Below are 13713 nucleotides of genomic sequence, written 5' to 3' on the forward strand. Positions count from 1 at the left end.
TTATTCTGAAAACTTTTACATATCAAGAAAAAATAAATAATATATGTACATATAATATAATGTAATGTATATACTTTTAATCTATAATATATACATATAACTTTATTTTTTAATTACGTTATTTTGTGTAAAATATTTTAAATTTGCGAATCTTCTTATTGATCTATTATTGTTGTATAAACTAGCAGATGATGGCAGATCATGTTATATTTAACATGTATAACGAAAAAAAATCCTATATTGCTTAATTTACTATTCTGTAAGCTAAATAACCATTTATTTTCGCAGATCATTAGATATCTATAATTTTATATTTAAATACAAACGTAACAATATTCGGTTTGTTTTAGGAAGAAAAAAATAACGAATTGTCAATCGATGATTATGAGTAATTCACTGCGATCGCGGCGAAAATTGGCACCAGATATGTTTCTTTTCGTACGTTGTCGGAAATAAAAAACAAAAAGGAGCAGATAATTCATAAATATGTACAAAACATCAATGAGAGCATTATTAACAAAGGTAACCTACGCACGACGGTAACTGCGATACGCACGCGATCCATTCAAGTGCATTTCCTTTTTGTTCCTCGTATAGTATAAAAAATAATTGTGAGAAATTTTGACTGATGAGAAATTTTTTGAAGTGCAGCTTTAGTAAATACGTAATTATTGCTTAATATATTTTGTACATAATTCTTGTCATTATTTGGTCATTATCTATTATTTTTAATTTCTTGTATTGCCTTAGATTTTTTTATTTTAATTATATTTTTGAGATAACTAGTATCTTCAACAAAAAATTTTTTTTTCTAGAACTCTTAGCTATTATTTTTTATAGGGCTGCTTTTTTTATCTATTTATTAGAATTAGATTGATATAATACTAAACAGTCCAAATTTTTAACTAAATTTCAAAAAAATGAAAAGAAAGAATAAGATTCTTGTAAACGTATATTGTTTAATGATAAGCCTTAATTTTTTTCGTCTGGCAGTGTCTCTTCTCAACGGGAAATGTACGCCTATTCATACGCCTAAAATCGATTCAAAGAGACACAGACAGGGCATGGACCTCCCAATTCTATAGTAGCTTTGGCGTAACTTTTCCGTGTACATTTATGTATTTCGTCCAATTTACTTTCATCAGATAAAATTATATTGAATGGTTACATTTTATAATTGCATTTTATATTCTTTTATTATACAACCGATATTAATAGGTATATTATAGTTAAACATACAGCTGATATTAATATAGTTAAAATATATCTTTTCTTTAATAAAAATACGAATAAGTACAATAACTCCATTATTTTTTTCAAATTATATTTGTTTTTCATTTTTAATTACAATACATTATTTTTTTTATAATAGAGGAAAGTCCCCTATTATGAGACAGGCTCCTAATATGCGACAGCGAGGTTTCTGCTAATTGTACTAATAGGCCCTATCTGTTGGTTCCACCATGAACTTATTGCCCTTGGGGTAAAACCTATTTAGTGGAAAATTCATTGTTTGATCGTGCGTGTAGTCGTTGCAGAGAAAGAAATTATGAAATTGGATGTTGTCAAGTGCCATGGATATAAGTCTTTAAACCTTGTTTATTATATAATTAATAAATATTTGACAATAAGTTCTGCATGCAGTGATAGAGTAAGGTCGTATTAATAGGAAAATACGGGATATGTTGAGTTGCTCAATTGCAGAGATTAGATTTGGTGATCGTGAAACTGCAAGGCGTGGTGCTTGTAACATGAGATACTCAGGGTACTCCTGGGTTGCTGGAGTATGAAAGTTATTGTATAGTAATAAAAGAAGAGAAAATACTATATTAACGTTAAGGGAAGGTTTATACGAATTTATAAGACTGTGCTGACCTTGATTTGAGAGGGAAGGGTGGAGAAGGAAGATTAGGTACAATATTGAGTATAAGTGGGTTTACGATTGTTGCAAATATGCTTCTCCATTACATTTGTCTTTCAAAAACTTTAAATAAAGTTTTTTAATTGCAATATCATGTATTTTGCACTTTATTAGCGATTTCCCGGGGTCTCTCATATTAGGAGCACACTTTTGCGATTTTGCCGAAAGCTCATTTTTCACATTTTTCTAATTTTCAGCAAAATTAATATTTAAATTAAATTTTACATTTCAGCATCTTAAAGCTTATTAAATTCCCTTCAAAATGACCTACTATATTTTTCAATTCTGCCCATAGACTTCCGGCAATCACACAAAATAGATATGGTATCTTATAATCGGGTACTTTCCTCTAATAAACAGGTATACACAATAATATTAAATAAATATCTATTTAAAATTTGTATATTATATAGGTATACAAACATACATGCACATATGTACATGTACGTATTTATACATTAGAGCTTTGTCTAAAAATCTAACAATATTATGATGAATAATTTGTTTTTTACTTTCCATCGTTTATTATGTACTTTATCAAGCGAGTGTAAATATAACCCATCAACACAAGTACTTGTCATAAAACGAATCCATAAATAGAGCGTTGGCCACGTCGTGCCGAAATTTCCGTACATGGGAGAGAGGAAGATGGTGGTAATGGAGGACGTTAACCCCATCTTCCTTCTCTTAATTTTATGTTAGCTCGTAATGGACGTGTGGCAAATTATTATGGGGAAAATTTCGCGCTACGCCGTGATATCGCGACAGAGTTTTCAACATGATCCCAAGACCTCGAAGTCTAAGATCATCTTTATGGGAGTTAAGTTTATTAGGTACCGTTTTTGTGTGTGCATCGCACTCGAATATGTTTATGTGTATGTAGAGGAAGTTCAGATAATTTGAACCACCCTAAGCTTTTTTTAAGAAAACTTGAAACCTACTATCAAAGAGAGCTGAATTTTGTTTTCGCTGAGTTGTAATATCAATTGTTTGTTATAACGTGTTTCTAACAAATTTTGTTTATTTATAGTGAGTATTATGTTATAAGCAAAATTTTCGAAGGTAGATTTTTGTCGGGCAATTTGAACCATGTCGGGAAAGATGAACCATTTTATTAATCTTGTAAAAAAATAATTTTTATTGTATTTTAAGGCATATTAATAATAAAATAATCTATAATAATTATTATATTTAATTTGTTTGCATGGTTTAAATTACCCGAACTTCTTTTACTGTTCGTTTATGTGTATGTACACACATGCATTCTCTTTTGCAATTTAACATGCAATTTATAGTATATCCAGAATTTATGGTATATCCATTGTTTTTGTGCTAAACATGCAACATATATGTTCTATGGAAAAAAGACTATTAATGAACAAATTTTATAGAATGAGAAGAATAATTGCAAGCAATATACAAAATACACAAACAAAGATTACGTAAAAGCGGAGCTTTTTTTTTACTAAAAATTTAAATAGAATTTGTTTATAAATTATAAATGGTTTAAAACAAATATAACAATATTGTGAGCAATAATGTTAAAAGAGGGGGAATATACGCAATTATCCAGTATCTCGGGGTTAAAGTGCGTGCACATTCACCGCGAGTGATCATAGACGACGAGGCATGCGGGATCGTTCTCTCGTTTGACTATAACTTAGAACATTCATAGATCGGAATCCGAGCGATGCTAATTTCAACGCGGGAATTCCCGCGATATATCATAGTCATAGTCTCGAGGGCGGTACACCACGAATTATATTAACCGCGTCGCGTCGGTAACCCCCTTGCCCTCGTTACTCCTTGTTAAAATCGATTTCTGCTCTCAAAAAACTCTCAACGGTTTGTATATTTGTGAAAGTATCGGTGATTTTATATAGATTTTATATAATAATGTTTTCACATGAATTATAAAATATTATTTAAACGTAAGGAATTTTTATATCTTTACGTATACAAATTGTTATTACATTTTTGTTATCGCATTTTTATATATAAAAAAAATATTTTTGAATAGGAATTTAAGATTTCCATTTTTTATTTATTTCTTACATCGCCATTATTAAATAATTAAATAAAACATTCTTTTATATAAGTTATTCCAAATATGAGGTATATTAAATTTATAATTCTCTTGTGTTCCTTCGTTTAGAAAGGCCAATCTACATTTGACTTTGTAATTTCATTTGTGTCGCGAAACTTTGGTCCGCAGAGACCACCGATCGCGTAGTACTTGCAAATATTTGCATCTAATGCTTTACCCTTTACCCAGCTGCTTTCCCTTGCCTTCTACTGGAATAATTGTCATGCTTTTGCATCGCTGTACTGACTTTATAGTTTGTCATAGAATAAGCATACATATAAAAACTTCTGAAGGTCACTTAGAAGGGTGACCTTGACAACATATGTCAAGGTCAAGGTCATTGGCAGGTGAGGTCTTTTTATGCATACCTATATATATATATATATATATATATATATATATATATATATATTGTGACGTTGCGGCCCGCCGCTTCGTGGCGGCGCCCCGCCGCCGTCACAAGGTGCGGAAATTCGCGCCCAGGGACGAGCCAGAGAGGCGACGACGAGATCTCCAGAGGCCAAAAATGTATATCATTTCCGCGTTTTGACTATTTGTTTTATTTTTATGCAATTGTAATACGCGCGGCGCCTCACCCCACCACGACGAATCTTCGAGGGAATACACCTAGCGGAAGGATCCGGGAGAATCAAGGACCGAGGAGGGGTGGCGAGGGCGAAAGCGGAAACCACTGGGATCCCGGGCGGCGAGAGCAACGCGGCAGGCGTGCGGCGCGTGAGGCAGCGATGGACAAGGCCGCCGATAGCGGGGCCCCAGGCGCCTGGGGAGAACCCGGCCTCAGCAATCTGCCTCCACGAAATACCGGCCCGCGGGGTGGCTGGCCACCGCCCCGAGGTCAAACCGGAGGCACATCGGCCAGAACGAAGTCCAGTCCGCTGCCCAGTAACAAATTGAAGGAATCGCTACGCCGCCGAGGGACCGTTGCGCGCCCCCGAAGGATCCACCGTACGACGATCCTGCGTTAGAATATCGCGCGAGCTTGCAAGCTCGCTCACGATTGGTTGGCGCGCCCCTGCGGAAGGGGGTGCCACATCGATTCCGCAATCGAGCGGATTTAGCGAGACACTCTCTGGTCGTCCGTCGGCGAGGCCGAACACGAAAAGTTTTCTTAAGATTCGCGATAGCCGCCCCGAGTCGGGTATTCGTTTCGTCCTGCGACGACTTGGTACGAAGTGACGGCGAGGAGCCCTACGAGGAGGCATCGCATCGGTGAGGTTGCCCGCAAGTACTTAATACCGACATGTAACGCCACGACGCACAGTGGGGCGAATCTATCAAAAACCGGATATTGGACTAAAAAATGAAAAACGTATAATTCAAATTTTGACGAGATTTTATGTTAATATATATCCTAAACTATAAATAAATGTACTTATAATTGATTTTATCCTTTGTTATTTCCTCAAAATGATCTGATAAAGTATAACATTTTCGTGAATACTGAAATTCTAGTAATTCGATAGGTTACTTTCTAAAGTCTCCGCCGAAAGTATAACTGCGAATATGAGTTAAATGCCTATCAGAACTTATTTATTAGGGTTCAAAAAACATATTTATTTTAGTTTTATGTTATTTGAGTACTATTATATATTAATAAATATTCACGACATATTCGACTATTAAAATTTTCTTACTTCAATATTCAAACAGGAAGAAAGTTTGTGGATTAAAATGGATTAAGGTTTGCTCTGCGTCATTTGATAGAGCAAAGTGTCTAGTTTTTGGCCATATATGATCATTCATCCCCTTTCGTCCCTCTTTTTGAGATAATTGACCTCAAAGTTCACTCGACATGGTCGAACGTCGTCCATGAATAACTCAATGGACGACGTTCAATCATGTCGAGTGAATATGGCTGTCTATTTTCTCATAAAAAAAAGACAAAGGGGGATATATAATTTGTTTAATTATTGCTATTTTATAACGATTAATTTCATCCATATTTTATAACAATTAATTACATTAATTAATATAATAGCAATATGATAAATATTATTGATTAAATGTATTTGGAGTACTGCGCATTCTGTAAATCCATGGGCCAATAAGATTGCTCTACGTTAAATTATTTGTTCTCCTCGAGGGGAGGGGAGAGGAGGGGGAGGAAATAAAAACAACGGAGATAAGAACTTTTCGTCAGTCTTTCTCGATCAGTAGTTGATTAAAGACTTTTTGATTTTGAAAGTTTTGATCGTTTTTGTCGAAGTTTTTGTCGTTGCTTTATACAATTTACTTTGCGTCCTTTTCAGGATACAGTGAAAAATATATAGAATATATAAAATATATAGAAGATTATACTTTAACACGCTCACAAAATGGAAAATTTCCGAACAAATCGTCAACTTTTTAATTGTATGCGTGCAAATAATCTTGATTTATTAAATTATGAGGCTTTAATAAGCCACATAATATCATGTATTGATACTGAATTACCCAAAATCGCGTTGGAAGCATTGAAACGAAAAATCATAAATTTCACGAAGAATTTAAAGTCAAAATGGATAGCTAGCCATTACGATTACAACAGATTTATTGCAAAGCATGAAAGTTGGTTAAATTGTGAATTTTCTTTTCCGAACGAAGTACTGAATTTAATTTCTACTTCTTCATGTACGCGTATGCCTCTTAATAGATCAAAGAGTTTCGTAGAATGTTCCGAACGACATAAAAGAAAGAGAACTGAGGAAGTACGGAATAATCCGGAAATGACTAATTCTATTGTTCGGAAAAAGTTAAAATCCGATGACGCGCTATTTATATATAATTTTATCCAGAAACATCCCGAACATGTCAAAAAGATTAAACAATTCTGTGAAGAAATTGAAAATGGAACAGATTTGATTGATAGGGATTGCATTAAGTACGACTTCAAAAAATGGAGGTTCTACATTCGGCATGTATGTGTGTATGTATGTATGTCTACGATTTTCTTTAAAACTACTGGACGGATTTAAATGCGGTTTTCACTGTCCTATAGAGCAATTCTCCAGGAAGGTTTTAGTACCCGGGAAAAAATATTCATATCTGACAGTATATATTTATATATGAACATGTAAAACTTATATATGTTCATATATGTTCATATATAAATAAGATATGAACAGATATAAGTTTTACATGCCCATATATAAAGCATATATAATCATATACGGTTATCTATTGCCATATATGATCAGATCGTATATTATACATGACACAAGATCTGATCATATAAGTTCATATATGGTCAGACATATTATTATGTGTAGCAGATATGACACTATACATAATCGTATCTGGCCTTACATGATCGTATATAAAGAATGTTTGGCCATGTATTATCAGATATAATTATATATGGTCATACATAACTATATCGGCACTGTACATGATCATATATGACAAGACGCGATGTATATATGACCAGACTGGGATATAATGATATAAAATGTCCGGGAAAAATATTCATATCTGACAGTATATGAACATATATAAGTTTTACATGCCCATGTATAGAGCATATATAATCATATATGGTGATCAGAATCATATATGGCGATAGATAACCATATATGATTATATATGCTCTATACATGGGCATGTAAAACTTATATATGTTCATATACTGTCAGATATGAATATTTTTTCCGGACATTTTATATCATCCCGGGAAAAAATATTCATATCTGACAGTATATGAACATATATAAATGAGATATAAACAGATATAAGTTTTACATGCCCATATATAGAGCGTTTATATATATATATATATATATATATATATATATATATATATATATGTGTGTGTTTTAAGTCCGACAAAGTCCATATTGGCACGCAGTTTAAAAAACTAAAAAATATATTTAATAATAATTGATATTGTGAAATATTATTAAGCACCCAGATCCACTTCGACCAAAAACGACATCTCATTGCTTGTGTTATTTTAAATTTTTCTTTTTTTCTAATTTTGCATAAAACACTTAATCTTTTTTAATTGACATATTAATTTTTATCAAATATTTTTATAAACAATGAAATTTTACCTTTGTGAAAAAAACTGTTATATATTATATATTATAGTTCTTATAAATAAATATATTAATCGTATTATTTTGCAAACATAATATCTTATAATTTAAACTGAAAATCATATATAATCATATATGAACTTATATAGTCATATAAGATTATATATGATCAGATCAGATATTGCATCTCAAAGTATCCGATAGATGGCATTCGATGAGATCTGTTTCTCGTATTTAAAATTTGACCAACAGTGTTATAAGAATGGTATAAAAAGACACGACACTGTCTCGCGCTATGAAGCGGCACAATTTTTGTATCGCAGTTGTATCATGGAGTCCACTTTTATAATAAAGTGGCACACTTAAAAAATAACTTTTGAAAATATATAACAATGTTCTGAAACATACTTAAATATATATGTCCAGATTGAACTGTGTCAGTTCGTATCTGATCATATCTGATCAGACCTGATCATATCTGATCAGATATTAACATATACAATAATACCAGATCATATATCCTCAGATCTGGCCAATTTCCATATCTGATCATATATGGCCAATCATATATGATTATATATGATCATATATGAATATTTTTTCCCGGGTACATAAAATATCGCATCAGGGTACGGAGCAGTAAGGAAATATGCGATAATAATTATTCATATTAATTTAATAAAACACTAAAAAAGTATAAAATAAAAAAATTTTTTTTTAAATAGAACCGATTTAAAAAAAAAAACTAAAAAGTATTTAAAAAATTAAAAAATCATTTATGCGCTTTATGAAAAATTGTTAATTAAATAATTTTGATTTCATACATTAAATGTATAATAATCGTACATTATTTATGTCAAGTTTCAAGTCATTTCATTGAAAAATGTAGAAGTTATAAGCAAATGACCGAAAAATGAGGCGTTCGCCCCACTGTGCGACGGTGGCGGCGAGAGCGCGATTGTGACGTACAATCGTCGCGCGTTCCAGACATTCGATCAGAGAATCTGCGGACAGCTGTGCCTGCGATTTCTTCGCGAGATCGATTGGGGGGGAGCGGGCGGACGATCGACGTTCTCCCGCGATGTCGCTGACGCTCACGTTGACCGGGACCGGCAGCGTTCTCACGGCGAGTCACTTTCCCGCTTTGGATCTGAGCGACGGCGAATACGAGCTGGGTTTGGCGACTTTTGAGACGTACAATTCGATACCGAACGTTACGTCCGCGAACAATCGCTTCTACTACGGCGAGGACGACCGGAGAATCGTCGTTCCGGAAGGTTCGTACGAGTTGCGAGCCGTGAGCAGATATCTGCGCGCCGCTATTCTTCATCGCGAACGTCGCGCCCGCGAGAGAGACAAAATTAAGGAGAAAGGAGGAAAACCGCGGACCGACGACGCTGGACGGGTAAAAGAAAACCGAACGGAGAAGGACGAAACCGACGACGAGATTTATCGCGCATACGTGGACGAAGACGACGACGACAACGATGGCGATGGTTATGACATATATACGTTATATACGGGGACGACGACGGTGGCGACAGAGTGCTCAATCTTCGCGCCAACGAGAATACCATGAGAAGCGAGATAAAGTGCGCCTACCGAGTGAATTTTACAAAACCGAACAACATCGGTTCTCTTTTGGGTTTCTCGAGCGATCGTATCCTAAAACCGAACAAATGGTACGTTTCCGACGGACCCGTTGACGTCATGAGCGTGAACATAATTCGCATCGAGTGTAGTATCACCGCGGGAGCGTACAGCAACGGACGCTCGGTGCACGCGATACACGAATTCGCGCCGAAAGTTCCACCGGGATATAAACTGTCAAAGACTCCGACGTAGATCATTTACCTCCCGATCGTCGCGCGAAACGTCACCGATATCACGGTGCGAGTCGTGGATCAGAAAGATCGGCTGATCGACTTTCGCGGCGAGGAGATAACGATCAGATTGCACGTACGTCGTCGTCACGGTTAGTGTGTGTGTGCGTGCGCGTATCCCTGAAGAAAGAGAGAGCGAGAGGAGGGATGTTCGTTCTGAACGAATCTAGCGCGAATTGTACGAACGAGCGAACTAGCCCGTTCTACGACGAGATCGGAAGCGTAGGAAAGAGAAGAGGCGGAGGAGGGGGACCCGTTCTCAGCAACGCCAACATCAGATTCCTACGATCGCTGGGTCTCGCCGTGAGAAACGCGTCACCGTCGAGCCGTTTCTACCTCGAGAAGAAAAATCATGGCCGACATCCTGAGTATCGGCGGTGAGCCGATCTTCGACGAGCGCATCGTCGGAATCGAGACTCACACGTATAACCCGTACGTCAACACGACGTTCGGACACAACGACGAGATACGAATACCCATACAGCAGCAGGATCTGTATACACTGCCGTGCGACAGTTTCCTGTACGTCGAGGGACGACTCAACGACGACGGCGCGACGAATGAGGAACAATACGCGAAATTAGTCAACAACTGCGTCGCGTTTATGTTCGACGAAATTCGATACGAGCTTGACGGCGTGGAGATCGACCGGTGTAGAAACGTCGGCATAACCAGCACGATAAAGAACTACGTGTCGTTGACCGTCGAACGAGCCAGAAAACTGCAGAACGCTGGATGGAGTTATCCGACGAACGAATCGAATCTGAACAACGCGTCCCATCAATTCAACTTTTGCGTACCTTTGAATATTCTTTTGGGTTTCTGCGAGGACTACAGACGCGTGGTGATAAATGCGCGACACGAGCTTATCCTGATACGCTCTCGTAGCGACCACAACTGCGTCGTAGATCCGAAGAAGACCGTGCCGAGAGATCCGGCCAAGGATCCTAAAATTACGTTGTTGAAAGTGCAATGGCGTATGCCTCACGTAGCGCTGAACGACGTGACTAAATTATCGCTGTTGCGAACGTTGGAGAGCGGACGATTTCTGAGCGCGGGCTTTCGCTCTTGGGATCTGTACGAATTTCCCCTGTTGCAGAGCACGACCAAGCATTCGTGGGCCGTGAAAGCCGCGCCGCAATTGGAGAAGTCGCGATACGTCATATTCGCGCTGCAGACCGGACGGCGAAACGAATTCGCGGGCGACGCCTCGAGGTTCGATCATTGCGCGCTCGCCAACGTGAAATTGTATTTCAACTCGGAATTCTATCTCTACGACGACGTGAACGTGGATTTCGAGAGTGACAAGTTCGCCGTGCTGTACGAGATGTACGCAAAATTTCGAGGAGCGTATTACGGGAACGGTCGCGACGACGCGTTCTTTTCCCCGCGCGAATTCGCGCGGGTAGCTCCGCTCGCGGTGATCGATTGTTCCCGTCAAAACGAATCGGTGAAGAGCGCCACCGTGGACGTGCGCATCGAGTTCGAAAACAAGGAAAACGTTCCGCCGAAAACCGCAGCTTTTTGTCTCATCGTTCACGATCGAGTCATCGAGTACCAGTCCGCTGACCAACGTGGTGCGCAAAATTATCTAACGGAAATTGAGGTTGTGGAAATACCTTATCCGGAAAACTGAAAATGCGATTGCGAGAATACCTCATCCGGGAAACGGAAAAATGTGGTTATGAGGTTATTTTTATCCCGGAAACGAGGAATATATAAATTCGCGGGTTCCTTCCATAGTTTCTCAGTCTGTTAGGAACGAGCGTTCTTTAAACGAACGTCTGTTCTTTAATTTTTTTCCAACGCGCGCCGACGCAATGGCGACAGCGGCAACGACGACGACGATCTTCGTCGACCTGCAAGGATTCATGGTGGGCGACAGATTCGTCGCGAAGGAGGTGGCTGTGTTGCGAAGCGAGACACGCGTGCTCGCGCATCACGTGTTTCACGCACCGATGAGTTGGAATCTGCTGACGAGCTCCGAGAAAGCGAGAGCCAGTTGGTTGATAGCGAACCATCACGGCCTTTGTTGGGAGGACGGCGACACGGACTATCGCCAGGCGAAGACGATCATTCGACGCGCGGTGCGCGACAACCTGGACAAGTTGCGTGAGACGGAGGAGACGCCCGACGCGCGAATCTACGTGAAAGGTCTCGAGAAGAAGAAATGGCTGCAGGAGATTCTCGGCGACGATCGTGACCGTCGACGCGACGATCGTGACCGTCGACGCGGAGTACGAGGACATCGATCGGTTGGAGTCTCTTCGCACCGATCGCGCGTTTCGCTGCCGGCGTCACCAACGGTGCTGCGCCATGGAGAACGTGATAAAGTTGCGCGATTGGTGGATCGAGCGACGCGAATGTTTCGCCAGCATCGACTCCGCGAATTGAATTACTTTATAAATTTGTGTAAAAAAAAAACGTTATATATTACTGGTTTAATATAATTTCATTTTTTAACGTATTAATCGTTTTATCTTATTGCGTTGCTCGTTTTTTTTATTTTGTATATATTTTGTTTAATCGTTTATTTTTTACTTTATTGTATCGTATATATCCTTCTATCTATATTTTATCGAATAAAGATCGACGTAAAATCTATGACAAACGGTATTCCTCTTTTCGCTTACCACCTCCGTATTTATATACGTATACATTATATGCTACCGAGCGCGCGAAAATGGCCGGTCGCGGGAGCGCGTAACAATGGCCGGTCGCGGGAACGCGACAAACAGAGAAACGGCGAGCGAAAGCGAGAGCGCGATACGGGGGTGGGGCTCCAGCGCGAGGTGCGGTTAGGAACGCGAGCGAGCGAGCGATAACGCCAAGCGTCAGATCGAGTGCGGAAGCGAGCGGTGAAGAAAACGCGATATCGTTAAAACCACGGTCTTACATACAGGTCTGGAAACTCTAGTGGTGGGGGATGGTCGCCTTAGCGACGAAGAAAATAACTCGCTTTGTGACCGTAAGAGTCGCTGCCATCGGTCAGTGTATTATGTGGTAGGACAAGGACGGAAATAGTAATTAGTAAATTCAAAATCGTGAGTGTCAAATAGGCAATAATTGAAGTTTCAAATGAGGAAAGGAATAATAAATAACTTTGTATTAAGAATAAAACGTTGGAAATCTTTTTATTCGTTTCTTTATAAGGACAAATACTGACCGAGCGATACTGAGGGAATAAAAATTCTGCGTGAAGCATATATAATACTGTGCCTTCCTAGTGTGTTTTAGATTGCTAAATGAACAATATAGACAACACGATTTTTGTTTTACAATAGTTAGTTATTTCGACCAAGCTCTTTTTCATCCTTTATTTGGAATCTAATTATAATAAAACAATAAGAAATAATTTACTTTGTAAGATATAATGTTATTTTATGGAAAAGAAATATCTCTCTTCGAATACAAACGATATCAATAAACAATATCAATATAAATTGTTTCTCATAACGAGAAACTTAATTCTAACGAACACCGGATCATAAAAAAACGGAAGGCCAATTATACGAATGCGCAAATTAATAAATTGATATATAATTTATTCTTAATTTACAATATTTAAAGATGACGCGTGATTCTCGGTATGAGAGCGGTTGACTTGTATTAATTCTGATTCTTACCTTACGTATGCCTTGGTTTTATAAGATTAATTAGAAAGTTGAAGGCTATGAGTAAAGGAATATGAAGTAAATAATAATTACCCGTTTCGAGAATCCATAGTTAATTTACAGGTTTTAATATTTATATACATTCTTATTCCAAAAAATATCAATGTAGTTGTAC

The 13713-nt window shown here is 37.8% G+C and overlaps 1 protein-coding gene across 1 annotated transcript; it reads left to right on the forward strand.

Moving 5' to 3' along the window:
- The first annotated feature begins 10276 nt into the window (after positions 1–10276).
- LOC112464133 lies at positions 10277–11560 on the forward strand. Its single transcript, XM_025030949.1, has one exon. It carries the CDS (start codon positions 10277–10279, stop codon positions 11558–11560), a length of 1284 nt encoding a protein of 427 aa, XP_024886717.1.
- The last annotated feature ends 2153 nt before the right edge of the window (positions 11561–13713 follow it).

This window comes from Temnothorax curvispinosus, unplaced genomic scaffold, assembly GCF_003070985.1.
Source record: "Temnothorax curvispinosus isolate PA1 unplaced genomic scaffold, ASM307098v1 QBEX01013978.1, whole genome shotgun sequence".
In the NCBI taxonomy this organism is placed as follows: Eukaryota; Metazoa; Arthropoda; class Insecta; order Hymenoptera; family Formicidae; genus Temnothorax; species Temnothorax curvispinosus.

Coding starts and splice junctions, on each gene's coding strand:
- LOC112464133 (XM_025030949.1), top strand. CDS start 10,277: ATGGCCGACATCCTGAGTATCGGCGGTGAGCCGATCTTCGACGAGCGC.